This window comes from Vombatus ursinus, unplaced genomic scaffold (assembly GCF_900497805.2).
Source record: "Vombatus ursinus unplaced genomic scaffold, bare-nosed wombat genome assembly UNPS02014779.1, whole genome shotgun sequence".
Taxonomy (NCBI): Eukaryota; Metazoa; Chordata; class Mammalia; order Diprotodontia; family Vombatidae; genus Vombatus; species Vombatus ursinus.
Genome location: NW_020954557.1, coordinates 43,693,778 through 43,719,580, shown reverse-complemented (window position 1 = coordinate 43,719,580; position 25,803 = coordinate 43,693,778). Strand labels below are relative to the sequence as shown.

General features: G+C 39.2%; 1 protein-coding gene across 8 annotated transcripts in view; it reads left to right on the top strand.

Moving 5' to 3' along the window:
• Nucleotides 1-25,803, top strand: part of RAPGEF4 (Rap guanine nucleotide exchange factor 4) — a 256,826-nt gene that overhangs the window by 153,113 nt on the left and 77,910 nt on the right. For all 8 annotated transcript variants that reach the window (XM_027866117.1, XM_027866121.1, XM_027866124.1 and 5 more), the window contains 4 exons: nucleotides 19,007-19,091; nucleotides 19,805-19,865; nucleotides 22,617-22,693; nucleotides 23,180-23,326. In XM_027866117.1, the coding sequence (XP_027721918.1) occupies nucleotides 19,007-19,091; nucleotides 19,805-19,865; nucleotides 22,617-22,693; nucleotides 23,180-23,326 (370 nt within the window). The remainder of the gene's footprint in view (nucleotides 1-19,006; nucleotides 19,092-19,804; nucleotides 19,866-22,616; nucleotides 22,694-23,179; nucleotides 23,327-25,803) is intronic.

Here is a 25,803-nt window from a genome sequence, read left to right as displayed (position 1 = left end):
CAAGGATGCTTAAAGAAGGAAGCAGAGAAGACACTGTCTGTTGACCTCATCATTGAAGTGAAATTGCCCTCTCTAAAGTTCTCAGTGACCTCTTCAATTGCTAAATCCAGGAGTCTTTTCTCAATCCTCAGCCTTTTGACTTCTCTGCCAAATGTGACATCTCAACCCCTCCCCCTGGGTATTCTCCAATCTGGGGATGTTTGTGACACTGCTCTTTTTGGGTTCTCTTCCATATCTGACTGCTCCTTCTCAGTCTCTTTGCATGGTTTGTTAACCATATCACATTCTGTAACTGTAGGTATAGCTGAAGGCTCTGCCCTAGGCTCCTCCTTCTTCTCACTCTGCATTTTCTCACTTGGTAAGCTCACCAGCTTCTATGGAGTTAATTATCATCTCTATGTTGATGATTCTCTGATCTATCTATCTGTTCCTACTTTCTCTCCTGAGTTCCAGTTCCATGTCACCACCTACCTGTTAGACATTTTGAACTGTATGTCCTAGAGACACCTCAAACTCAGAATGTCAAAAACTCATTATCCTTCCTCTAAAACGTGTTCCCCTGTGGGAACAATTAATCACTTATCCTTTATTTTCACATATCTCTTCCAGACTTTCCTATTGATGTTAAGGGTGCCACCATCCTTTTAGTCACTGAAGCTTGTACCCATGGTGTCATCCTTCACACCTCACTCTCACTCACCCTGCACATTTGATCAGTTGCCAAATCTTGTATTTGCCTCCACAACATCTCTCACATCTATCCCCTTCTCTTCATCCACACAACCACTACCACTATTCTAGTTAGGACCTCGTCACTGCTCACTGACTGTTTCAATGGTCTCCTGCTCACCATGACTCTCACTATTCCAATTCATCTTGTACTCACTGCTAGGTGTGACATTTGCCAGTTCCTTTCTCAATAAGCTCCAGCACCTCTATCTTACTTCTGGGATCAAATATAATCTCCCTTGTTTAGTGTTTAAAGTCCTTCATGACTTGGCCTCAACTTATTCTAGCCTTTTCACATATCACTCCCCTTCTATGTTTCAGTCAAACTGGACTTTTTTAACTGTTCTTTGTAGGAGATACACCATTTCTCATTGTCTTGCCTTTCCAGTGTCTGCTTCACATGCCTGGAATGATAAATGCCTCCTCTCCTTATTTCCCATCTCAGAATCCGTACTATCCTTTAACACTTGGGTCAAGCACCATGCTTTCCACAGGTCTTTTCCTGATGTTCCCAGCTGCTATAGCCCCAACCCTAACAAAATCACCTTATATAAATTTTGTAGACTTTTTTTTTATAAACCTAGATATATACATTTCTATCCCTATAAAAATGCAACCCCCTTAGGGTGGTGACTTTTTCACTTTTGTATTTGTATCATCATGATCTAGTATAGTGCTTAGTATATAAGAAGCACTTAATTTATGATCATTGGCTAATTGCACAAGACACCAAACATTGTTCCTAAAAGTCCGGTGAAGCCCAATTCTTTTCTGTGCAGTTTTTAAGTTAGTCCCACTTTGTAGCACTGGAATATAGAAGCTCTATCTACTCTAGGACTAAGCTTCTATAATTCTAAAAGAAGCCAAGTTAAGAAATGGGCAAAGGGAAGATTTATTCCAAACAAGGGAGAGGAAAGTAAAATAACATGAGAGAAGAACAAAATTGTGATCAGTTGTGAATTTGGGTGGCATATTTGATCTAAAACCGGAGAATTTGAGTTTATTCATTTGATAAATTAGTATTACATGTAGTTATTGGTTAAGAGGTTGGAGAAGAATTAACCATAGACAGATCAAGACTAGGGCTTTCACACCAAGAGCCGGTTTCCTAATCAACTAAAGATTTTCTTTCCAGAACCTCATTTGGTGGGTAATATTAAGAATGAGGCCCCACTTAAAGTCTTGATGGCAGATGTGTGCTAGGAACTCCTAGGAAGCAATTGTTAAATTTTCAAGGTAAGCATTTACGCCTCAGAAATCCACAAAAGCTATGAATCAGGGTTTGATTTATTGTATTGTTGATGGTCTAAACTTAAGAAAGTGATGGAGAAAATGTTAATAATGCAGGTTAATCTTAAAAGCATGTCACGAGGCGTGTTGTTCCACCCTTAGATTGTTAAACATTTACCAGCACACCCCTGCCGGGAAGTGAATCTGATTTTAAAGGTCTTTCTGTTTGGTCAGAATGTTTCTGAAGGTACAAACTTTAAAATCCAGATAACTGTGGGGTCATATGGTCTCAGACTTCCTAAAGCCAACAGTGCTTAGTATTATGAGCTTTCAACCTTTCTCCAAATAACTGACAAGGTAAGAAGAGAAAGAAACTGACAGAGGCCAGCTTTTGTTAAATGAAAAACTCACTGTATGTCCTTCCATCCACTCCAGATGTTGAACAAGTTTATCACTTTACTGTCCCTTAAATTACCGCATGAAAAATTGTGGAAGTAAATAATTTCCCTAAAGATCCTTCTAGTGTAATTATCTAACCACCCTGGGAACAATTAACTGCTCATCCTTCATTTTCACACACCTAAGGACTAACTAAACTCACACAAATGGAAGATGCCGATAGAGACTTTTAAAAAATTCAGTTTGTTTTAAAATTCTCTTGACTATTCTACCCCATCCCCGAAACATAAAGTAATACTACTGTAATAATAATTATTATTATTATTATTGGTCCTCGTTGTTGTTATTTGAACCAATTATTTCATTGGTTTAGGAAATTCCTGGTGAGGAAACTCCCTCTACCATTGCAAGTAGATACATAATCTGCAACTTATAGACATAGAGAGTTGCCTAAGGTCACTGAGTGACCAAGTGATTTGCCTAGGGCCACACAGGCAGTATAGGCCAGAATCAGGACTTGAACCCAAGTCTTCCTAACTCTGAAGCTGGTTACCTATCAGCTATGTCTATCGAGCTGCCTCTCTGTTATTATTAATGGTTAATAGTTATATTGATAGTTAATTAAATTAATAATAACAGTTGTGTTACAATTTATATTTGTATTGTGCTTTAAGGTTTACACAGTACTTTCCTCACAACTCTGTGAAGTAATCTATAACATTGCTAACATTTATATAACTCTTTAACATTTTGTAAAGCACTTTACAAATATTATCCCATTTGATCTTCACAACAACCCTGAGAGGTAGGTAATTATTATCATCCCCATTTTGCAGATGAGGAAACTGAGGCAAACAGAACTTAAGGGACTTAACCAGGGTCACAAAGCTGGTAAATGTCTGGGGCCTGGTTTGAACTCAGGTCTTCCTGACTTGAAGTCCACTATGCCACTTAGCTACCTCTGATAATAATATGTAAATATTATGTAAATATGTAAAATTATGTAAATAATATATAAATATTATTGTTATAAATATTTATTAAATGTAAATATTATTATATTCACTTTACAGACAAAGAAACTGTAGTCCAAGGAACTGAAATGACTTTAGCACAGTGGCTAGCACATAGTAAGCACTTAATAAATGTTTATTGACTGACCAATTGACTGACTTATACAGGTTCACGCAGGTAGCTGGTGTCTAAGTGAGCTTCAATATTATTCTTCTGTCAGTAGAAACTTTATGTCCCACCTCTTTTATTAAAGTGGAGACCAGTACCAGAGGTCAAGTGGGACAACCACTCAGCAGAAGTAGGAGGAAAGAACCTAGTCAAGTGATTATCAGATTTGGGGAAGATGTAGCACCCTATATTTTACCATCAATTTTGCAACAGTTGTACCTCCATTCCCTCCTAAAAGTGATATATAATAATGGTAAATTAAAGTAAATTTTGCAATAAATGAAAATGCCTAAAGATATTGCATGATCAAGATTTGAAATGACTGATTCAATGTCATTTGGGATCCTATGTAGTTGGGAGGTCTAAGTCCAATCCTGCCTTAGTAGCTGACTAGGGGTTCTCTAGCATAGAATCACTGGATTTTTAAAAAAATATATCTATCAAGGTTCACTTAGCCCAGCCTTTGCCCAAAGAATGAATTCCACATCCAACATGCCCACTCATTCAGCCTCTGCTCAGACACCACCAATTAATAACAAGGGATGCACTAATTAGTGTATTGAACCAAAACTGTCATCCTTAACTTCTATTCATTGGTTATAGATCTTCCCTTAGAAATCACATAGTATCAGACCCTTCAAACTAAGAGTCCTTCCTATTTTGAAAATGGCTATCATCACCCTCTCCCCTCACCCTAGGACTTTTTTTTTTCTCCAGACTGACATCTCCAATCATCTCTCATATAATATAGTTTTGAATTCCTGTATCACTCTGGCAGCTGGTCACCCTCTTCTAGTTGTGTTTCTCAGAAGAGAATCCAGTGGTAGCAGATGTGGAATCACCAGTGCAGAGGCTACTAAAACTCTCACCTGTTTTGCTCTAGGCATGGCACTTCTATTAATGAAGCCTGGGGTAGCTTTTTGGTAGCTAAAATCACATTGTTGACTCATAAAGACATTACAGTATACCAAAATCTCCAATTGTTTTGTTCAGCTGAACTGTTTTTTAATTCATGTCTTTCATATCATGGTATTGTGAGATGGATTTTTTTTAAACTTGTGTTGGACTTTACATTTATCCATACTAAATATTATTTTATTAAGTTCAGCCCCAAATTATAGCCTGCCAAGATCTTTTTGAATTCCGTGCCCATCATTAAAAGTACTAGCTGTCAGAGAATCAAATAACAACAACAACAGCTAAAATTTATATGATATGCTAAGATTTGCAAAGCACTTTACAAATATTATCTTGTTTCAGCCTATCAAGAACCCTGGTAGATTGGTGCTATTATTATCCCCATTTTGTAGATGAGAAAACTGAGGTTAAGTGACTTGCTCTGGGTCAAACGGATAGTAAGGGTTGGAGACCAGGTTTGACCTCACGTCTTCCAGACTATAGATCCAGCACCCCATCCATTATACCACCTAGCTAGTGAAAATTGTCTTCGGAGTCAAGAAGACATGAGCTCAAGTCCTGATTTTGTGGTTCACATACTGGCTTCGTGAACCTTGGCAAGTCACTTAATCACTCATTGTCCCCCAGGCAGCCCTCTAAGACAGGATTTCTTACTTTGTGTGTGTGTTATGGATCCCTTTGGTAAACTCATAAAGTGTATAGATCCCTTCTCAGCATTGTGCTTAAAAGCTTAAAAGTGCATAAAATAAAATACATAGAATTTTCATGGATATCAATTATATTGAAATAAAGATTTTTTCCCATCCCAGTCACAGACCCCCTGAAATCTATCCATGGACCTGCTCAGGGTCTTGGCCCCTAGCTTAAGAACCCTCGCTCCAGGCCCAGCACTCTATCTACTGTGCTACCTCATGGTCCCAGGTGCTGTATAAATGTTAGTTATTATCATGATGAGGATGAGGATGATGATGTACAGGTTCTCATTACCACCTCCTTGGTACAAAAGACTCTTAAAATGTTTTCCGTCTGTTCTGCCATTTTTTAATACATCTTTCATCCTGCTGATGCTATTATAATTCTCCTAATGCATCAATTTGGTCATATTATTTTTTGCTTAAAATTTACAGTGTCTCCCTAAAGCCTACTACATGACATTTGGGATTCTTTTCCTAATATCCAGGGGCCTCCACACTCCAGTACCATCCCTGACTCCAGGCTTCTCTCTTATTATTCCCCTCTCCATAGCCCTACTATCTAAACTGAATTTGCTTCTACATGTACCCTGAACTTTTAAGCTTTCTCCATGCTGTTCACTGTACCTAGAATGTCTTTTTCCTCCTTCTTCACATGGATTTCTGCCCATCCTTTAGAGTCCAATTCGAACACTTCCTCTGCCATAAAACTTCCTTGATTCTCTTAATGACAATTCCTTTCCCTTTGAACATCACGTAGATTTTGTTATGCAATTCCTCCATGAACTTATGTAATAGCAAGTCTTATAGTTATCTTTGTTTCTGTCTTATCCTCCTGCTAGGCTATAAACTTCATGACAGTAGGGACTGTATTTTATTTAAACTTTTTGCCTCCTGAAACAGTGCTTTTCCAACAGTAAGTACATAATAAATATTTGAAAGATTAGTATTATTAGCAAAAGAAAAATAGAAGAGATCCATTACATCTACAGAGCATTTTTAGGTATACTGTGTCATATATGCATATTTAAGTTGACCCATCCAGGATCATGTAAGGAGACAATGACACTGTCTTGGCTAGAACCTTCCTTTTCCCCTTCTAATATTTAGTCTTAGAATCATGGAACTTAAGTGTTGGAACTGAAAAGGCCTTTATAAGTCGTGTAGTCCAATCCTTTCATTTACAGATGAGAAAACTAAGGAAGAAAGAAGTTATTTTCCCAAGATCATATGATGAGAGGCAGAGCTAAGATTGGAAGCTGGCCTCCTCACTCCATATCTAGTATTCTTTCTGGTTATTTTAAAGGAAAGCTTGCCTTTCAAGTTTGTGCCTAGTCTTTAGCTTCAAAGGAAGATGTGTAGAATGGACAGTTTTACTAAAAAGTTGTTAGGCACATAAAATTTTTAAAAATCCACTGGAAAACCCTAGCCCACAAACACCCGGAACTCAAAGAGCCTGAGCTGAACACTAGTGCCTGGATGTGACAATTCAATCATTTTACATCTATATCCCATCAACTTTCTGCCATTTGCTACAGATTTGTGTATTCTGTGTTTCCCAATCTGTAAAGAGGGAATCAAGTTCAGGTTTGTATAAGCTTCTCCAATAGCCCAGCAGGATGTGGCTCGGCTAAGCCGTTGGATTTGGCTCATTATTCTGTTCCATTCCATTCAACTCAGCAAACATTTGGGAACCTTTTATGAGCAAAGCATTACAGGTGAGGTGCCTTATCGCACCTGATAAATGCAAGCATGCTTTTCTGAACAAAGACAACTAAGGGACAGACTAAGAACATTCACTGTGGAATTGGGAAATGACCCTTTAAAAGCCTCGGGTTGCCAGATCCTTGGAATACCTCCTTCACTCTACTTTCTTTTTAAAGGAATCTGTTTTGCTTTTTCAAGATTATTCCTGATCATGAGCTTTTAAATGGAGGGTTGTTAGAATGATGAGACAAAACAAATGTGATTCTGGGGAAGAGGAAGAAGGAAGGAAGGGTAAAAGAGGGTTTGCTATGTTGGCACGCTCACATTCCCCTCAAGAGAAGTCAAAAAGGGGAGATCTAAATACAGGGAGTAAAGAAATGTGTTCTGCTAGGCTGAGAAGAAAATCTGGAATTAGAAGTGGGAAAAGCAGGTGATTCAGTAAAGGGCAGATTCATCATGGAAATCAGCATGAGCCACTTCAGTCCATGATTCTCAAAATGCCAGGCTTGTTCGCAGGTGACCATTGTATAAGTTGTAGGAGGGCCCACCCTGGCCTGGTCAGATATTTATACAATTACTCCTTTGGATGTGTGTCTTATCCGCCGTACCCATGGTAACAAGGATACCAGAGGGTTGCTCTGAAGGACCTGGGCAGACAGCCTTTTCCCCTACAGACTTCACTAGGTAAGGCCCAAAATGGGGTGGGAGGCAAAGCAGAGAGACAAAGAATGATTAACGTTTGCCAATACCATTCTGCCACTTAGGGGCTGGCTAAATCCCGCATTTTAGCCACGTTCCAACAACTGAGGATCTCTGTCTCTGACCTTGATAAATTCCTTGATAAAGCTATATTTACCAGGAGCTTCCAATATCACCTGAGCCCTCCCAGCCTTTAATGTATAAACTGCTTCTCCATCCATCCCCATTTATTTTCCTGTCTGTAACTAGACATTGCTGCCAGAATGCATCCCCTGCGGAAACTAGGCCTTCCCACAGCAGGATCTGACAAATCCACTTCAATGGGGCACCATGCAGGTTTGTAAAGAAGCAGGGATGCCTAATATCTCTCCCTGTGACATCTGGAGAAGGACAAGTAAAGACCAGCTACATCCATGGGCTGCCACTCAGAGAGTAGCTTGAGAGTCGATTCACTTGTCCAAACCTTGTAGGTTGCTCTTATGAAGGTACATGGGAGTTATCTCCTCCTGTTCAGGGCAGAGTGTTCCCTTTACTCTTGAAAGCCAAATTGCTTTCAGTCCTTGGGACCCTTTCATTACCTTTTGAACAAGCTGGTGCTGATTTGCAGAATGTGTGTTCTGCATAGCTTCTCAGTCCTTTCACACCTGCCCCCTCAGTTCTCCATAAAGTATGAAAGAGGGTTAATGCTGCTGTTTGCCAGGAGAAACTATCTTTTAAAGTTATTACTTTGTTCAGTGATTATGGTAGGAGGACACACTGCTTAAAATATTACTTGATGCTCTTGGGGGGAAGGTAGATCAAGAAAAGTATCTGGATCTGATCAGTGGAAAGTAGAGAGGGGTGAACGTTTTCTAAAACACTAGAGGGCATGACAGCACAGGTCCATGGTAGAGTTAGTTTTCAGTGCACAGCTACGGGTCTTGTGGCAGCTGGTTTCTTTCTCCCTGTGCCTATAACATTGCTTAGTCTGGCTTTTATACCTGAGTATTAAATAGTGGGCACCACCAGCAAACAAAGAAGAGCTGGAGTGTTTGATTTCCTTTGGTGGGCAGAGGTTGGCCAGTCTCCCTGATGCTTTGCCTAATCTTGTCCCTATGACTTAGAGCAAATTTCAATGTCCAGCTGAATTGGTGCTACAGTTGGCAGGGAGTGAAGATCCCCTTTCTCTGCCCCAAGCCTCTCTCATGAATGCCTGCCTTTGCAGTTTGTTAAGCTGGGCATAGAAACAAGCAAATTTCTTCCTACCTTTAAATCATAACTTCTCTAAACCGCATTAAAACATTTGCCATGATATAACCAAAAAGATCACTGTCATCTGAAGAAATTGTGAATGCTCTGGTTTAGTGATTGAACTAACTATGCTTTAGATCCTGACTTCATATTTTGCAAATTGCTTGGATCCCAAGCAGAACTGGTGAGCTCTCTGTAGCTCAAAAATCTTCTCTGCCTGTTTCTTCTTCAGCTAATCGATCACTCAGTGTGCAGCTCTTGTCTTTCATCCACATTAGGACATCTCTTATTTGCTTACCTAGTGAGACAAAGGATCTCAATTTTTCATCATGCCTTGCATTTATCTTAGGTATATTATACCATAATCACTTGAGAGGAGGATGTATAGAATGGACGCTTTTACTAAAAAGTTGTCAGACATATAATTTAAAAAAAACAACAACCTGGAAAGCCTAAATCTTAAGCCTATTAAATCCTTTATGTACAAAGTTACAGAATATAGTTTCTGTTGGAAAGACGTTTGAAACAGAAAGTATAATGGGGTGTGGTCAGGGATGACAAGTGTTCTGGTTTGGCTTAAGTGTAGGCTACATGTAAATAATTAGAGACAAAATATAGCGGAAGGGTTAGGATAGAGTGTTGGAGCACCTTAATTTTAATACTAGGGATTTCAAATTTGACCTTTTATACAATGGAGAGCTATTGAAGCTTCTTAATATAGTTACATGATAAAAGCTGGGCTTTAAGTATCCTGTATTCCCAAATTTACTCATCTACTCTGTGTGGCAATGGTGCCCCCCCCCCACTGGTGTATTGAGTAGATCTTGATAATTCATCACATGTGTCACATCATAAATAAGCAGGTTCAGGGACCATTCCAGTATTGTTGTTGTTGTTAAGGTGTTGCAGTGGATAGAGCACCAAGTTCCTCTTCCTGGGTTCAGATCTGGCCTCAGACACTCACTAGCTATGTGACCCTGGGCAAGTCATTTAACCCTGTTTGCCTCAGTTTCCTCATCTGTAAAATGAATTAGAGAAGGAAGTGGCCAATCACTCCAGTATCTTTGCCAAGAAAACCCCAAATAAGGTCGTGAAGAGTGGGACATGACTAAAAAGGACTGAACAAAAACAGCTTCCAAATGTATTAATCCACTCTGTGTGGCCCCACTAGCGTGTTGAGTAGACCTTTGTCATTCATCACATGTCACATCACAAATGAGCAGGTTCAGGGACCATTCAGGTATAGTTAGAGCCGTTCCGATGTGTGTTAGTAGTAACTGGATGACGATGCATGTTCCCTAGTATACTCCAGTTACTAACAGGTGCAAAGTTTCCAAAGAGTCAGAACAATTTTGACAGTTGGTATTCATATCTTGGGTAGCAGTGATTAGTCTCCTTCCAGAATACTCCTAGGAGTGCCCATCCCCCAAGAGATACAATATCCTCTCCAGTACAGGGTATCCACAAGCCCACAGTGAGGTAAAATCAATGTCCCAGGGATATCTCCTATCTGTTGACATATATTTCATCCATAATACTGTAGTCTCTGCTCTACCTCACAGCGTCACATTTTTAAAACTAAAAGGGCCTGAGGTCACCTAGTCATTGTCTCTTATTTTATAGATGAGGAAACTGGGATCAGAAACTAGATTTGCCTAAACTCACAAAAATAGTGGCAGAACTGAGATTGGAAAGCTGATCTTCTCATTCCAAATCCATTGGTCTTTCTACTGTATGTTGCATCTTCTTCCTGCAAACCAATGGGATAAATAAGCCCCAATATTTGAGCCCATTTAATTCAACAGTGAATGTAAATTAAACATCTAAAATGTGAAAGGCACCATGTGAGGTGCTAAGTATACAGAGATGAAATGGGTCAAATACTCTGCCCAACCAGAGCATGGAATTTGACTGGAGTGGGGGGTGGGCACTATGGTAACCATAAAAAAGCATGATACAAGATAAATTATTATAAGGACAAAGGAGAGATCCAGAAAAAAATGCTCTGAGATAATTTGAGCCTAGCAGCATTTTTTTTTTGCGTCATCAAGGAATTGGGAAGAAAGAGGATTCTATCAACTGGGTAAAGACTAAACAAACTGATATAGGAATGTAGTAGAATAGCCTTGTTCAATAATCAATTACAAATATGATGAATTCAGAGAAACATAGGAAGATTTGTTTGAATTGATGTTAGTGAAACAGAAGGAACAATAAAAATAATGACCGCTATAATTTAAATGAGGTCACTAAAAGAAAACAAAACTCTCAATAATTAAAATAATCAGCCTGGGTCCTGGAGAACAGAAAATGGAACCTATTTCCTTCCTCTTAGCAGAGAAGTAGGACTCTGAGAATAAGATGTTTCATAAACGGTATTGTCATACTAATTGTTTTTACTGTTTTTCTTTGTTGCAAGTGAGGAGCCCCTAACTCCCAGATTGTTGTGAGGATCAAATGAGATAATATTTGTAAGGCATTTAGTATGATGCCTGGCACATAGTAGGCACTATATAAATGCTAGTTATTATCATTTCTTTCTGTGATCTTGCTCATCTAACTGACCCTGTGTTCAAGGCCATTAAGCGTTCCTTTAAAACTCCAAAAGCCTTTAGGCAAGATTTTACGGACATGTTACATCCAGTCTCCCTTTTCAGAAGAAGCCCTTGGACAATTGCCATCACTTATTTCCCCTAAATGTTGCTTTGCTGGTATTTTATTCTATTTCCTTTTTCATACCTACCCAAACTAGCTATGGTCCTGGTATGATACATCTTGCCTGTGGTTATTTAGTCAGTGAGGTGGTGCAGTGGATAGAGTGCTGTTATAACTACCAGAAAAACATCAGCATTTGACCAACTGCCCCCAAAAGTCACTTCTGAGGGGCCATGGATTCTGTTCATTCAAGGATCATACTGTGGAGGGGTGTGAAGAGTATCTATGGGCTACACTGTACCTGGGATTGTCTATAAACTACAGTCTGACCTTAAAACCACTTACTGGCCCCCATCTCTCTTAAATCTGGGTGGAGTTTCACGCAACACTATAAACTTACCTAATTCACCCTCATACCAGCATAGACTTGTTCCCTCAGTACTCACAGTTCCAATTCCTCTTTTCTCCTCCTTCGTGACTTTTCTGCTTTCCACCTCCACGCCCTCTAATAAAGAAATGTCCTTCCCAAATCTTTTGCATGAAATACTTTATTGTAATAGACCAGGGGTGGGGAAGCTGTAGCCTCAAGGCCACATGTGGCCCTCTAGGTCCTCAAGTACAGCTCTTTGACTGAATTCAAATTTCCCAGAACAAATCCCCTTAATAAAAGGATTCATTCTATAAAACCTGGATTCAATCAAAAGGCTACACCCGAGAATCTACAAGGCCACATGTGGCTTCGAGGCTGCAGGTTTCCCACCCCCAAGATAAACTTTTGCATGACTCCTTCAGGGAATGCTTACAACAAATTCAAAGCATCTTGGTCTTAAGAGGGTTTTTTTTTTTTAATTATATTTTTAAATGTATTCCCAAAGGTGGGCTGAATTTTACCAGTTTTCCATTTCTTTTTCCATGTTGTGCCATAAGCTCTGACTAGACCTCTCATGACTAAAAGACAGGAAGCAGAAGGGGAAAAAAAGATTTGGGGGGCCTGCACAATTCACAAACCCTAACACCATACAATTTTAAAATTGTACTCTGATGAGCAGAAACGTCAGGTTATATTTCCAACTTCAAATAGGGCTCATTTTCCCTAAACACTGAATTTTTAAAATTATAGTTATCTTTCTTTTTCCATGATAGTTTCAGAGGTAAACTCATATTTCAGTGAGAGCAGAGATTTAAAAACAATTAATAATTGAAAGTTATAGGGTTTTTTGATTAGGAGCAAGATTTGTTAATGCAGTAGGATAACTGATACAGGTAATACACAAATCAATTAACAAGCATTTATTAAGCATTTGGACAGCTAGGTGGTACAGTGAGAGGATCACTGGGCAGGAGTCTAGAAGACCGGAGTTCATATGTGGCCTCAGACACTTACTAGCTGTATAACCCTGAACAAGTCACTTAACCCTGTTTGCCTCAGTTTCTTTGTGTGTAAAATGAGCAGGCACTGTACAAGATGCTAGAAACAAACAAAATGCACAAGGCACTGTGCTAGGCAATGGAGATAAAAAGACAAACATGACATCATTACTGTCCTCAATTTTACATTTCAGTGTGGGAGGTGGGAGCGTGGGCACACACACACACAATCCAAAATGAATACAAGGTCATTTTAGAAAGGATTGTTCCTGTAGCTGAGGGGATCAGGAAAGACTTGCTGTTGAAGGTAACACTTGAACTGAGTCTTAAAGGGAACTATAGGTTCCTGAGGGCAGTGATGAGGAAGGAGTACATCCCAGGTCTGGGGGACAGTCTGAACAAAGGAAAAGAGGTTGGACGTGTGGAATGGAACAGTGGCAGGCCCGGGTGGCTGGATCTCAGAGTATGAGAAGGAGAATGATGTGTAAAAGGAATGGAAATGTAGGAAGGGACTAGGGAGTGAAGAGATTTAAACATCAAAGTTTTTATTTGATCATAGAGTCAATAGAAAGACACTAGAGTTTTGGAGAATGGAGATTGCTATAGTCAGACCTACTGTTCAGGAAAATCACTTGGTGGTAGCTGCACAGAGTATGGTTTGAGGCAAGGAACTTTCAGTTAAACAAACATTTAGTAAGTGCTTACTTTGTGCCAGGCGTTGGTACACTATCTCCCATTTCTCTGGTGATTTAATATTTACTGGGAGATTTTCTCCCAACCAGCCTGTGAAGCAGGGAGTACAAGTTTTTTGAATTCCCACTTCACAGCTCAGGCTTAGTGAGGTCAATTAATATGTTCCAGAACAAACAGCTGCTATACATCAAGAATTTGAACGCAAGGCTCCTGAACCCAAGACCAGTGTGCTTTTTGCACTTCTCCTTAGAGAACCCATCAATATTTTCAAGATGCTACTTAAGTACCTCCTTCTCCACAAAGCTTTTCCTGATGCCCCCAAATGCTAGTGCCATCCTGCTCAAGCTAGTGTTTGTGCTTATTCACGTATGTATGTTTTTACATATTTATTCCCTATATGTGTATCTATGTATATGCCTTCTCCTCTAACAGAAGGTAAGCTCCTAGATTAGGAGAGGGATTGTTTCACTTTTTTGGCTTTGTATCTCCAGCACTTGGCACACTGCTTGCACGTAGTCACTTATTAAATGATTATTGATTGATTATACCATGAATGTTGTGTGCCATTCTCTGAAAAAAAAAAGAGAAAGAAAAATTCCTCTATTTCTCCTTTGTGTCTTCTGAATCCAAGACCAAGTTTCTTTCTATTTCATTATGCTTTCTCCCATCTGTCTCTGAAACACAGAGAAAGTAATAAGTATCCAGGTAACTAAGCAATGGATTGGACCAGTATAAAGCACTCAGGAGTATCCTTTTTGAGAATTTGAAGTAAGCAACTCATCAAAATACTGGCACTATAGACAGTCTTCCCGGATATGGAAGTTGCTTTGGGTAAAGAGCCCTTCTTTGCATCAATGTTTACTATATTAATTTTGTAGAACAGGTCTTAGGAGATCTGAGCTCTAGTACTGGTTCTGCTGCTGGCTAGCTATGTGACTTTGGCAAGTCATTTACTCTAATTGCAAAATCTGGGGGCTGGTGGTCAGCCCTCCACGTCCTTGACCTTTCTGCAGCTTTTAAAAATAATTGTCCATCCTGCCCCACTGGATATTTTCCAAGAGCATAAGAAATTCTCTTGGTTCACCTCCTACCTCTTCGACTACTCATTTGTTGCATCCTTGTCCCTTCCCTGATCCCTTTGTGTGACTATTCCACAAATCCATCCTTGACCCTATTTTCTGTTTAATTCACTTTTATGCTTCCCCTTTTATGAATCTTTCAGCCTCAGCTCTGCAAGACTCTATTCTGAGCCCCGATCTCTCTTCAGATCTCCAGACTCGTATTTCCGGGTGTGCCGACACTGTATCTTTACCTAAATGTCCCTTCAGCATATCAAACTCAAAATGGAGTTCATCATCTTTCCCCCTAACCTTGTTCCTCCTTCTAACTTTATTAGCTCTTTCTATGGTTATCTGTGGCTCCACAATTCATCCAGTCTCCTGTCTTCTTGAACTTAATCTTGACTCTTCCTCTTCACTCACCTATTATATCCCTTGTGTTAATTACCTCTGTGACATCTTTTCCCCCGCCTCATTTCTGTCTATTATTACCCTACTACAAGTCCTTCATTATCACTTACGTGGACTTTCAAAGTAATCTCTGCACAGATTTTCTCACTTCCATCTTCTTCCAATCTATCCTTCATATCACTGCTAAAATCTAATTTCTTATGCATATAGCTTGTCATTTCACTACTGCTCACTGTTGCCTTTCAGATAAACTATGAAGTCTACAGCCTGGAGATCAGATACCTCTTACCTTGGCCCATACTGTTTTTCTCAACCCATTTTATATTCCAACTAAGCCAGACCACATCCTCTGCCTCTCAAATACAGACTGTACTTATGTACCTCTGTAATTTTTTTCACAGCATTCCCAATGCCTGGAATACTCCATGTCCCCATCATTGCCTTCCTTTAAAGTTTAGTTCAAATGCTGTTTCTAGCAAGGTTTCCTTGATTATCTGTTCCCCCTTTGCTTTGTAACTCCACAATAATGTTATCCTATAGTATCTTCTGTTGTTGTTTTTCAGTCGTTTAAGTCATGTCTGACCCTTTGTCACCCTATTTAGGGTTGACTTGGGAAAGATACTGGTGTGGTTTTCCATTTGCTTCTCCAATGGATCCAGTGGATCTGTTTTGTCAGGGAGTCAGAGGTTAAGAGACTTGCCCAGGGTCACACAGTTAGGAAGTGTCTGAGGCTGGATTTGAACTCAGGTCTTCCTGACTCTAGTTCCAGTGCTCTATCTACTAAGTCATTGGCTGCCTCATGACATCTTGCATTATAGCTATTTGTGTATTTATTGTTATTATTGTGTTGTATTAAGTTGTATACTTTTGTAGCACATGTTGCAAATAAAGCTCTAGGTCCCAGGTTTGGGGCCTGTTAGTTTCACCATGTCCTAGGGCAATATTCTATGTACATCCCTAACTTCAGCCATTTTTCTCAAAAATATGCTATTTGTCACAAGGGGGATTGGTTACAAAGGTGTCTAAAGCAGTCCATCATTAGGTGGCATAGTAAATAAAATTTTAGACTTGGAGTCAGGAAGAACTAAGTTTGAATTCTGGCTCTGATACTTAGCTGTGTGACCCTGGGCAAGTCACTTCACAGCCTCAGTTTCATCATTTGTAACAGCACCTACCTTACAACATTATTGTGAAGGTTCAATAAAATAACATATACGTATATATATATATATAATATATATATATACACATATATTGCTTTGCAAACCTCAAAATGCTATATAATTACTAGCTGCTATTATTATTTCTATTGCAAAAATAATTGAGCATGCAAATCCTTTGTTAGTGGTTTAGTAGCCTCTACCCATTTTGAAGGATAGTGCATCTTTGAAACCTTAAGAATAAATCTGCATGTCCATTTCACACACACACACACACACACACACACACACACACACACACACACGTAAATGTTATAAGGAGCCTTCCTGCTTTAGAAACTTTAGAAAGGCACAGACCAAAAATCCCATAACCTAAATTACTTCTTTACTTTTGCAGATCTAATTCTGGCCCTTCCTTCCCCCAGTTTAATTCCTTCCTCCCTCCATGACACCACACCCCACAGAGGTGTGAATGAGGCTTGGTTACTGCTTTTGCTCTTAGCAAGGTTTCTAGTCTGGTTATCTTGGTATTTGCAGCTAGTGTAGAGAAGGGGAGCAGCAGGGTTTCTGCTTGTATTGAAGAACCATAATCCTATTACACCTACCTTGAATCTTTCATATTAGCTGCCTTTAAAATGGGGGGATGGATGGGAGGTGACTCAATTGACTTTTAAATCCTTAAGGGTCCTACTTCCAAAATCCCCATGTGTAAGTCAAGTAGTAGATTAGGTTCCCCACTAAGAAGGCCCTGGCTGCATTAGAGACCTAGCTATTGAGCCTTGTCCTATAGGTATGTCCCCATATGGGGCCTGTACCTTCTAGGTCCCACCATGTCACATTAGATTGGCATGTGATTATGTCTTTCACTGGAGATCCTTGGCAGAGCCTAAATGGGGTTACCTCTTATTGGATCTCAGATCCATTGGCTTATTTTTGATCCCCTTATGGAGAATGAACTAGGAAATGCAAATCAAGCTGGATTTCAGTACCATAGCTTTTGATTTGCTTTGAAATCACTGGAAAAATGATGAGATCTAAAGTGCACCCTTGCCTATACAATTCTCTGTCTGTCACCACACCCACAAAAATATATATTAAAATGTATCTTAACCCAATTTTCTATTATGGGATGTTTTGTTTCACCTTTAGTCATACAGAGGTTTTAAAAACATTTTATTGCTATCTCAGCAACAGTCAGACTCAATCAACTGATGCAGCAACAAAGTCTTTGTCACATTTGACATTTATAGTTATCTGGCCTTCGAATTCAATGTTGGTCATTGTATTTATTCTAAATTCAGTAACCATGTTGTTTTCCTGGTTCTGCTCACTCCACTCTGTATCAATTCATATTTGTTTTCTTGTGTTTCTTTGAATTCTTCATGTTCATCATTTCTTATAGCTCTACAATATTCCATTGTATTCATTATCATCACTCAGAAAATAGTAATTGTTATTTCTCATCACTCAGAAAATATGATGCCTCACAATACTTACTTCTCTGAAATTCACAAGGGACCATCCTTTCTCTTTTCCTTCTCCCTTACTGTTACTATCTTTGCTCTGTTTATTATTTTCCATTTATTCTGTAAATAGCTTGTTTGTTCAACCATTCCCAAGTTTATGGGCAGCCACTTGTTCCCAATTCTTTTCTCACCACAAAAGTGCTCATAGATTGTCGAGCTATTTGACTAAGCACTGGACAAATATAATCTTATCCCCTTCCAATTTTTATAGGTGATTTAGTGGATAGGTCACTGGACCTGGATTCAGGAAGACTGGACTTCAAATTTAGCCCCTAGATATGTAACCCAGGGCAAGTCAGCTTCCTTATCTATAAAACGGGGATAATAATAGCACTGTTTAGCACTGTAACACTCAGGGTTATCGTGAAGATAGAATGAGATAATATTTGTAAAGTACTTTGCAAACCTTAAAATGTTATATGACTGCTAGCTATAGTTATTATTATTATTATATTTATATTCTTTTCATTTGAGGTTGCATTTCTTTTTATACCTCTGAATCTAGCTTATCTGCTTTCTCAAATCATCATTTAATATTCCTTATTCATTTCTTTAGAATCTCCCTCCTGCTCCTTTCTCCTTTCCTCTGAATAATTCTAGATGCCCTCTTCTCAGAAGTGAAGGGAAATATTGAGGTTTTTAAAACCATTTTGACCCCTTAAGTCAAATAAATGGTCATCATTATTTTTATTATTATCCTATACTAAAGGAGTAACAAAGGATCCCGAGGAATTAAGGTTGAGTAAATACAGATCTAGATGCTTTTCTCAATTAACTTTTGTGCTATTTCAAGTTTTTATTGATAAAGAATTAATATCTATATCCTGAAATAATCAGTGACATCATGTGGGAGGTGACTTCTCATGCTGTAGCCTGAGTATGGAGTCAGGAAGACCTGGGTTCAATTCCCACTTCTCAGACACTTACTAGTTGTGTAACCCTGGGCAAGTCATCTCACCTTTGAGTGCTTCAGTTTCCTTCTCTGAATAATGAAGGGGCAGGAAGTGAAGGTCTCTCAGGTCACTTCCAACATGAAATCTATGGTTCTATGGTCCTGGGTGTTTTCTTTTCTAAGACAAAGGAAGAGAAGAGACTGGGTTTTTTTTTTTCTTTTTTCATTTGATTTATTTCATTTCCTTCCACCAACAAGCATGTTTACTTCAACAGTTCCTTTAGGAATTGTAATGGCATAAATCTCTCCCTCTGTTGATTTCAATTTAATGAGAAGACATTCCCAACCACTTTACTGGCTTGTAAATCTATTTCCATAAACAGCATATTTCAGTCCACTCAGATTTTTTTAATGTATTCTTTCCCTTCATCACTTCCTTTATGCTCTTCCCTTGCAGGCCTGGCCAGAGGACTGTAGATGATCTGGAGATTATCTATGAAGAACTGCTTCACATTAAGGCCTTATCACATCTTTCCACAACAGTAAGTTGCCTTTTCAATTCAGTAACATTTTTGAGTCAACAGAAATGGTCAGGAGATGATATATGAGACCTTTGCTGCCTAGGACTTTCTTATCATAATATTAATATTTCATTACTACTACTATTCCTACTCCATTTACAAAAGCTGTATATGCCAATACAAAGAATCAATCAATAAATGAACAAGTATGCATTTATTAAGTGCCTACTGTGCACTGGGCTAGATGCTGGATACAAAAACAATGACATAATCGTTACTCTCAAGGAATTCATCTTACATTTTGATGGGCAAGACCACAAATACATATATAAGTATATACAGAATAATTACAAATAAATATAGAGTAATTCGGTATAAATTCAACACTATAACTCATGCCTTGAAGGAGCAGATATAATGTGATAAAGTCCTTAAAGAGTGTAAGCTCCATGAGGGCAGAGACTGTCTTTCAACTTGCATTTGTATTCCCAGAACCCAGCACAGTCCTTGGCACACAGTAAGAATTTAATAAATGCTAGTTGACTGGTTTTTAAATGAACTCTTGTGGGAACTTTTAGAAAGGAAAGGAAAATTTGCCCTGAAGAAGCAGGCAGCAGAGTACCAGGGGAGAGAGGTCTGTGGATCAAGAAAGCATAGGATTAGCCTCACAGAGAAAAGCAAATATAATTTAAATAAGCCTGCCTTTTCTGAATTTTCTCCTCTGTTTCTTTTAGGTGAAACGAGAGTTAGCCGGGGTTCTCATCTTTGAGTCCCATGCCAAAGGAGGGACAGTATGTAAGTAAGGCACCCTTGTTGAAGGTGCTGACTAGTTTGAGATTCTTAAAAGCACCCGCCCTGGGAAGCTATTTGTGGAGGATAGTGGCCATTTGGGAGAGAAGGGAGGGGTGGTACATGAAGATTTTCTATTTCTGGCGCTCAGCTTGAGTAATTTCTACTAGTCATTAAGATTCTAACGCATTTGGCCTACAAGTACTCTCACTTCCTATCCAGATCAGCTACAGAAATTGTGAACAATACCTGAAGCATGGGGGAACTGGGCAAGTTACCTCTATGATTCTTTCGTTGTCATTGCTGTGACTCTTCGTGACCCCATTTGTGGTTTTCTTGGTAAAAATACTGGAGTGGTTTATCCAGCACATTTTACAGATGAGGAAACTGAGGCAAACAGGGTTAAGTGACTTGCCCAGGATTACACAGCTAGTAAGTGTCTGAGGTAGGATTTGAATTCAGGTCTTCCTGACTTTAGGCCTGATGCTCTATCCACTGCACCACCTAGATGCCCCATGATTCTTTTGGGAGCATCTAAACTAGCTCTCCTTGCCTACCTCTGCCAATAACTAGCTATTTTTTAAACCTTAAGCTCTGGTCGTTCCACCTCCCCGAGGCTCTTATTCTTTATCTATTAAATCCTGTAGTTGGAATAGATGGTCTCTAGCACTGAGAGGTTAAGGGACTTGCCTAGGGTCACACAGCTATTTTGTGTCACAGGTGGGACTTGTACCCAGGTTGACCTGGCTTTGGGTCTGGAATATTATCCACAATGGAAAGGGTTATTAACCTTTTTTTCCCTTTCTTTTTATGCGAAGGACCCCTGGCCACTCTGAGGAAGGCTAAGGACCACTTCTCAGAATAATGTTTTTAAAGGCATAAACTCCCTTCTAGTTCTAATACTTCTGTGACTCCATAGTTCTCCAGTTGAAATGATATACAAAACCCTCCCTTCCTCCAGATAACTAAACTCTTTAAGCTCTCTGTGTCACAGCTGCCTTGTTTGGAAAGTGGGGATAATAGTCGTATCACTGACCTCACAGGGTGGGTTGTGAGGAATGCACGTTATAAGCCTCAGAGTGTTAGATAGAAGTGTCCCAAAAGGGCACTTACAGCAGTTAAACCTCAAACTATCATAAGACTTTTAGGACATCCTGTATAAAGGTGAGCTTTTGAGTCATAAGAACTGAAGCTCATCAAGTCCTTAGAGATCATCTAATCCAAACCTCTTATTTTCCAGATGAGGAAACTGAGGTCTAGAGATGCTAAGTGATTTTTCCCAATTTCACACAGCTGCGGACAGGATTTGAACCCAAATCCTTTAACTCTAAATCGAGTGCCAGTGGAGTCAGGAAGAACTGAGTTCAAATCCACTCTGGGACATTTACTGGTTCTATGACTCTTTTTTTTTTTTTTTTTTTGGTAAGGCAATGGGGTTAAGTGACTTGCCCAGGGTCACACAGCCAAGTGTTATGTGTCTGAGACCAGTTTTGAACTCAGGGCCTCCTGACTCCAAGGCTGGAGCTCTATATACTGCGCCACCTAGCTGCCCCTGGTTCTATGACTCTGAACAAGTCACTTAGTCACTGTGTGCCTCAGTTTCCTCATCTGTAAAATGGGGATGATAATGATAGCAATTACATCTCAGGGTTGTTGTGAGGTTTGAATGAGATAATAATTGTAAAATGCCTGGCACATAGCAAGAGCTACAAATGTTAGCTGTAATATAATTTTACATTTCCTTCACAAACTATAAACTTATAAACTTTTAAAAAATTCTTTGGAGGTGTACTGATTTTTCCTGCTTTATGGAAACTAGCATCTATTTGGAAAATGAAGGATTACTGGTAAACTGACATTTAATAAAAAATAAATTAATGAATGGATGAAGAATAGATAAATAAATAGATAAAAAGATAAATAAAGGATAGAACAAATGGAGAAATGGTTCTGTTCCCCTTATATGTATTATACTTCAGTATATAAAGGACTCATGATTTCATGAGTGTAGGTACTCCTTTCTACTAATGCCAATTGCAGTCCTTCTATACCATGATACCCTGTGGCATGAAAGCATTTATACCTTTATAACCTTAATGTGACCTGGTGGCCAATCTTCTAATGATGAGCCTCTCCATGCAGGTAGGCTGGCCCTCAGGCAATGGTCATACCCAGCCTCCATGGTCTATACTTGAAACATTTCCAGCTTGAACAGAACCTTCTAGACTTATATTCTGAGTCTAGAATAAGGATTGGCAAATCATGGTCCCCAGGTCAAATCTGGCCTGCTGCCAGTTTTTTTAAGGTCCTCAAACTAAGACAGGTTTTTACATTTCTAAATAAAGTTTTTTTGCTTTTTAAAACATACAAACCATTCTTAGCTCGCTGGCTGTACAAAAAGAGACAGAGGTAGAATTTGGCCCTCGTGCCATAGTTTGCCAACCCTTATGCTAAATAAATAGTTATTAGGGGGAAAAATACGTAGAATAATATTTGAGAATTTATGACCCCCTCCATGCCAGAATGAAGTACCTGGGCAGGAGGTCAGTGGAAATTCAAACATTATAGAAACATTTTATTTTAATCTCCTTGAATAGGTTAAAGTTTTGTAGTAATGTTTTTCCTTCTGGAATAAATGTATAATGTTGTCAGGGTGGTGATTTTAAAAAAAATTATAATTGCATAAACTGCAATTTATATTGATGTACTTCTATTATTATTATCAGTATTTTCTTTCTTTTCTACTTCTTCTTGCAGTGTTTAACCAGGGTGAAGAAGGTACCTCCTGGTATATTATCCTAAAAGGATCAGTGAATGTAGTCATTTATGGCAAGGTATTTTCCCCCTTTTTGAAACCTTAATATGCTCCATTTGCTGCTGTAATTGTAAGAATTAACACTAAAGTACTAGCATTGAGCTTGCAACAACACGGTTATCTGATTTAATAAAGAGAATATAGCTTCTCTTATAGAAATGATCCCACTTTATCATCGTGCTGTATGGTATTATCTTTTTTGGTGCTCTCCTCCCTGTTGATTATAGTGTATGAATTTCTTAAGGTAGGTCCTAGACCATGTGAATATAACTCAATGTGGTTTCATCTGTTAGAGAAAGCTAATCTAAAACAGTGTCGAAAGGAAAATGAAATTGAATTCTTATGATACATCCTTCCTCAAGCACCCTGAGACAGGTCAAACCCAGGAAAATGCATCTATGTTCTTGTGGTTTGAACACCAGATGGACTAGGGAGGCTCTGGGGGGTGTGGTGGGGGCAGCTTTCCTGTTCTAACAGTCTCTTTAGAATCTCCCATTGTGTTTAGGGAGTGGTGTGCACCCTACATGAGGGAGACGACTTTGGGAAGTTAGCCCTGGTCAATGATGCACCACGAGCGGCCTCCATCGTTTTACGCGAAGATAATTGCCATTTCTTAAGAGTGGACAAAGAAGATTTCAACCGGATCCTAAGGGTGAGTGAAGGGCAGGCCCCTGAAAGTGGGGAATCCTATCTTTGTATGGTCACTAGGAACTCCTTTCCCCACAAAATACATGTATATTTTGAACCTGGATGATCATACTTTGACAAATTAATACTCTGGGAACAGGTCTCTATTATGACAAATTCAATCACATTTTGAAAAGGAGAGAGAACAGATTTAGAAAGATAAAGTAGAACGGTATAGTGGAGGAGAACCAGCAGCCTTGAGGCCACATGTGGCCCTCTAGGTCCTCAAGTGTGACCCTTTGATTGAACCCAAACTTCACAGAAAAAAAATTTGGATTCAAAGGGTTGTACTTGAGGACCTAGAGGGCCACATGTGGCCTCAAGGCAGTCAGTTCCCCGCTCCTGACTATATAGTGGTATGGGCGAGTAGCTTAACCCGTCTGGGGTGCAGTTACCTCACCTGTAGAATAAAGTGCCCAACAATGCAGGATATTTGATTCATGTGAATACAAATACAATTCCTTTGTAAAATATTAAATTGATATATTTAGTTATATTTGGAATATATATATATATATATATTATAGATAAGAGAACTCTAAGGTTCCTTCCAATTCTAGATTTCTAATCCTATAAGGGAGCAACAAAGAAGAGGGAAGAAATGAAATCTTCACATTATGAGAAGCAGAGGCATATAGTCAGGAATGTGCTAGAACTAATTTGAACTGTCATGAGAGAGAGCTGATGGTTAAATTTTCAGTGTGAGCATTTAGATTTCTGAAATCAGCAAATCAGAGCTTGATTTACTATTTAGTTGACTGTCTAGAAGATTTAAGAAAGTGATGGAGAAAATGTTAATAATGTAGATGAAACTTAAAAGTGTGTCATGCATACTTTCCCCCTTCTTGGAGTGCCACTTGTTAAATATTGACCAGTACACCCACCCCTGCATTTGGTTCATCATCATCATCATCATCATCATAGCTAGCACTAACATAGTACTTTAAGGTTAACAAAGCACTTTACAAATGCTATCTCAATTTAACTTCACAACAACCCTGTAAGGTATTACTACCCCCATTTTACAGATGAGGAAACTGAGACTAAGAGGTTAAATGACTTGCCCAGGGTCTAAGCCCAGTGCTTGAAGCCTGTGCTTTATGTCCTTTCCCCACTTGGTAGGGATCCTTCCTCTCCATCTCCTTTCTGTATCTCAGTGCTTCCTGTTTTCTAACTCTTTCCCTCTCGTGCAAAGTAGGAAGGACCTGATATGAGGTCATTCAGCCTTCATCCTTACCATTCTCTCCACTCAGTACCTCACACCCTCCATGCAGGACCCAGGACCTTTCCTGATCTCCCTAGCTTCCTTTATGAAACCCAGAATTAACCTGCTCTTCGTCATTCAGGTCAGAAGTTCTTAACCTGAGATCTACTCACTTGGCCTTTTTTTTTTTTAAATAGCTTGATAATGATTATTTCAATATAAATGTATTTCCTTTGTAATCCTGTATATTCTTTGTTATGCATTTAAAAACATTTAGTCAGCAGTCAGTCAGCAAATATTTACTAAGCTATTATTGTGCTCCAGATCCTCTGTTATATACTGGTTAATCATCTTCCCCAGAATACTAAAGGAGGTCATTTGTGTTTTCTTAACACAGAAAAGATTAAGAGCAACTGAATTAATGATAGGGACCAGGACAGCATTGAGACACTGAAGGACTTTCCTAGGGTCACAGAGCTAGTGGCAAAGGAAGGATTGGCTTTGTGGATGCTACTTTATACACTATTCTGGAACTCAGACTTTTTTTTGTCATGGATCCCTCTGGCAGTCTGGAGAAGCCAATAGACCCCCTTCTCAGGATAATATTTTAATGCATAAAATATAAAGGCTTGTAAAGGAAACAAATAAGTGAAATACGGTGATAAAAATATTTTAAAATCAAATTCATTAATCGCAGTTGAAGAACCCTTGCACTATAGCAAGATATCTTTCTTTCATCATTTATACCAAGTTAATTGAGCGTCAGTCTCCACTGAAGTCCTACTCCACTAACGTGCCTCTTCATTGCATGGAGGCAATTCTAGGGAACACAAGCCCTGGAAGACTGGATACAGTGACAGACAGTGCTTGCTGCCCAATAAATGCTCTCTTCATCAGCAAGTTGGCCACTAACTAATGTATTTGTGGGCCAATAGCTGCCCATAGGGAGCAGTTGAGAATCAGTTGTTAGCTATTCCCTAAAAATCAGTTTAACTATTGGTACTCTCGCTGTAGGCAGCTAGGTGGTTCAGTGGGTAGAGTGCTGAGCCTACAGTTGGGAAGACTCATCTTCCTGAGTTCAAATCTGGCCCCAGATGCTTACCAGCTGTGTGACCCTGGGCAAGTCACTTAATGCTATTTGTCTCAGTTTCCTTATCTATAAAATGAGCTGGAGAAGGAAATGGCAAACCACTCCAGTATCTCTGCCAAGAAATGGGGTCTTCATGACATGACTAAAA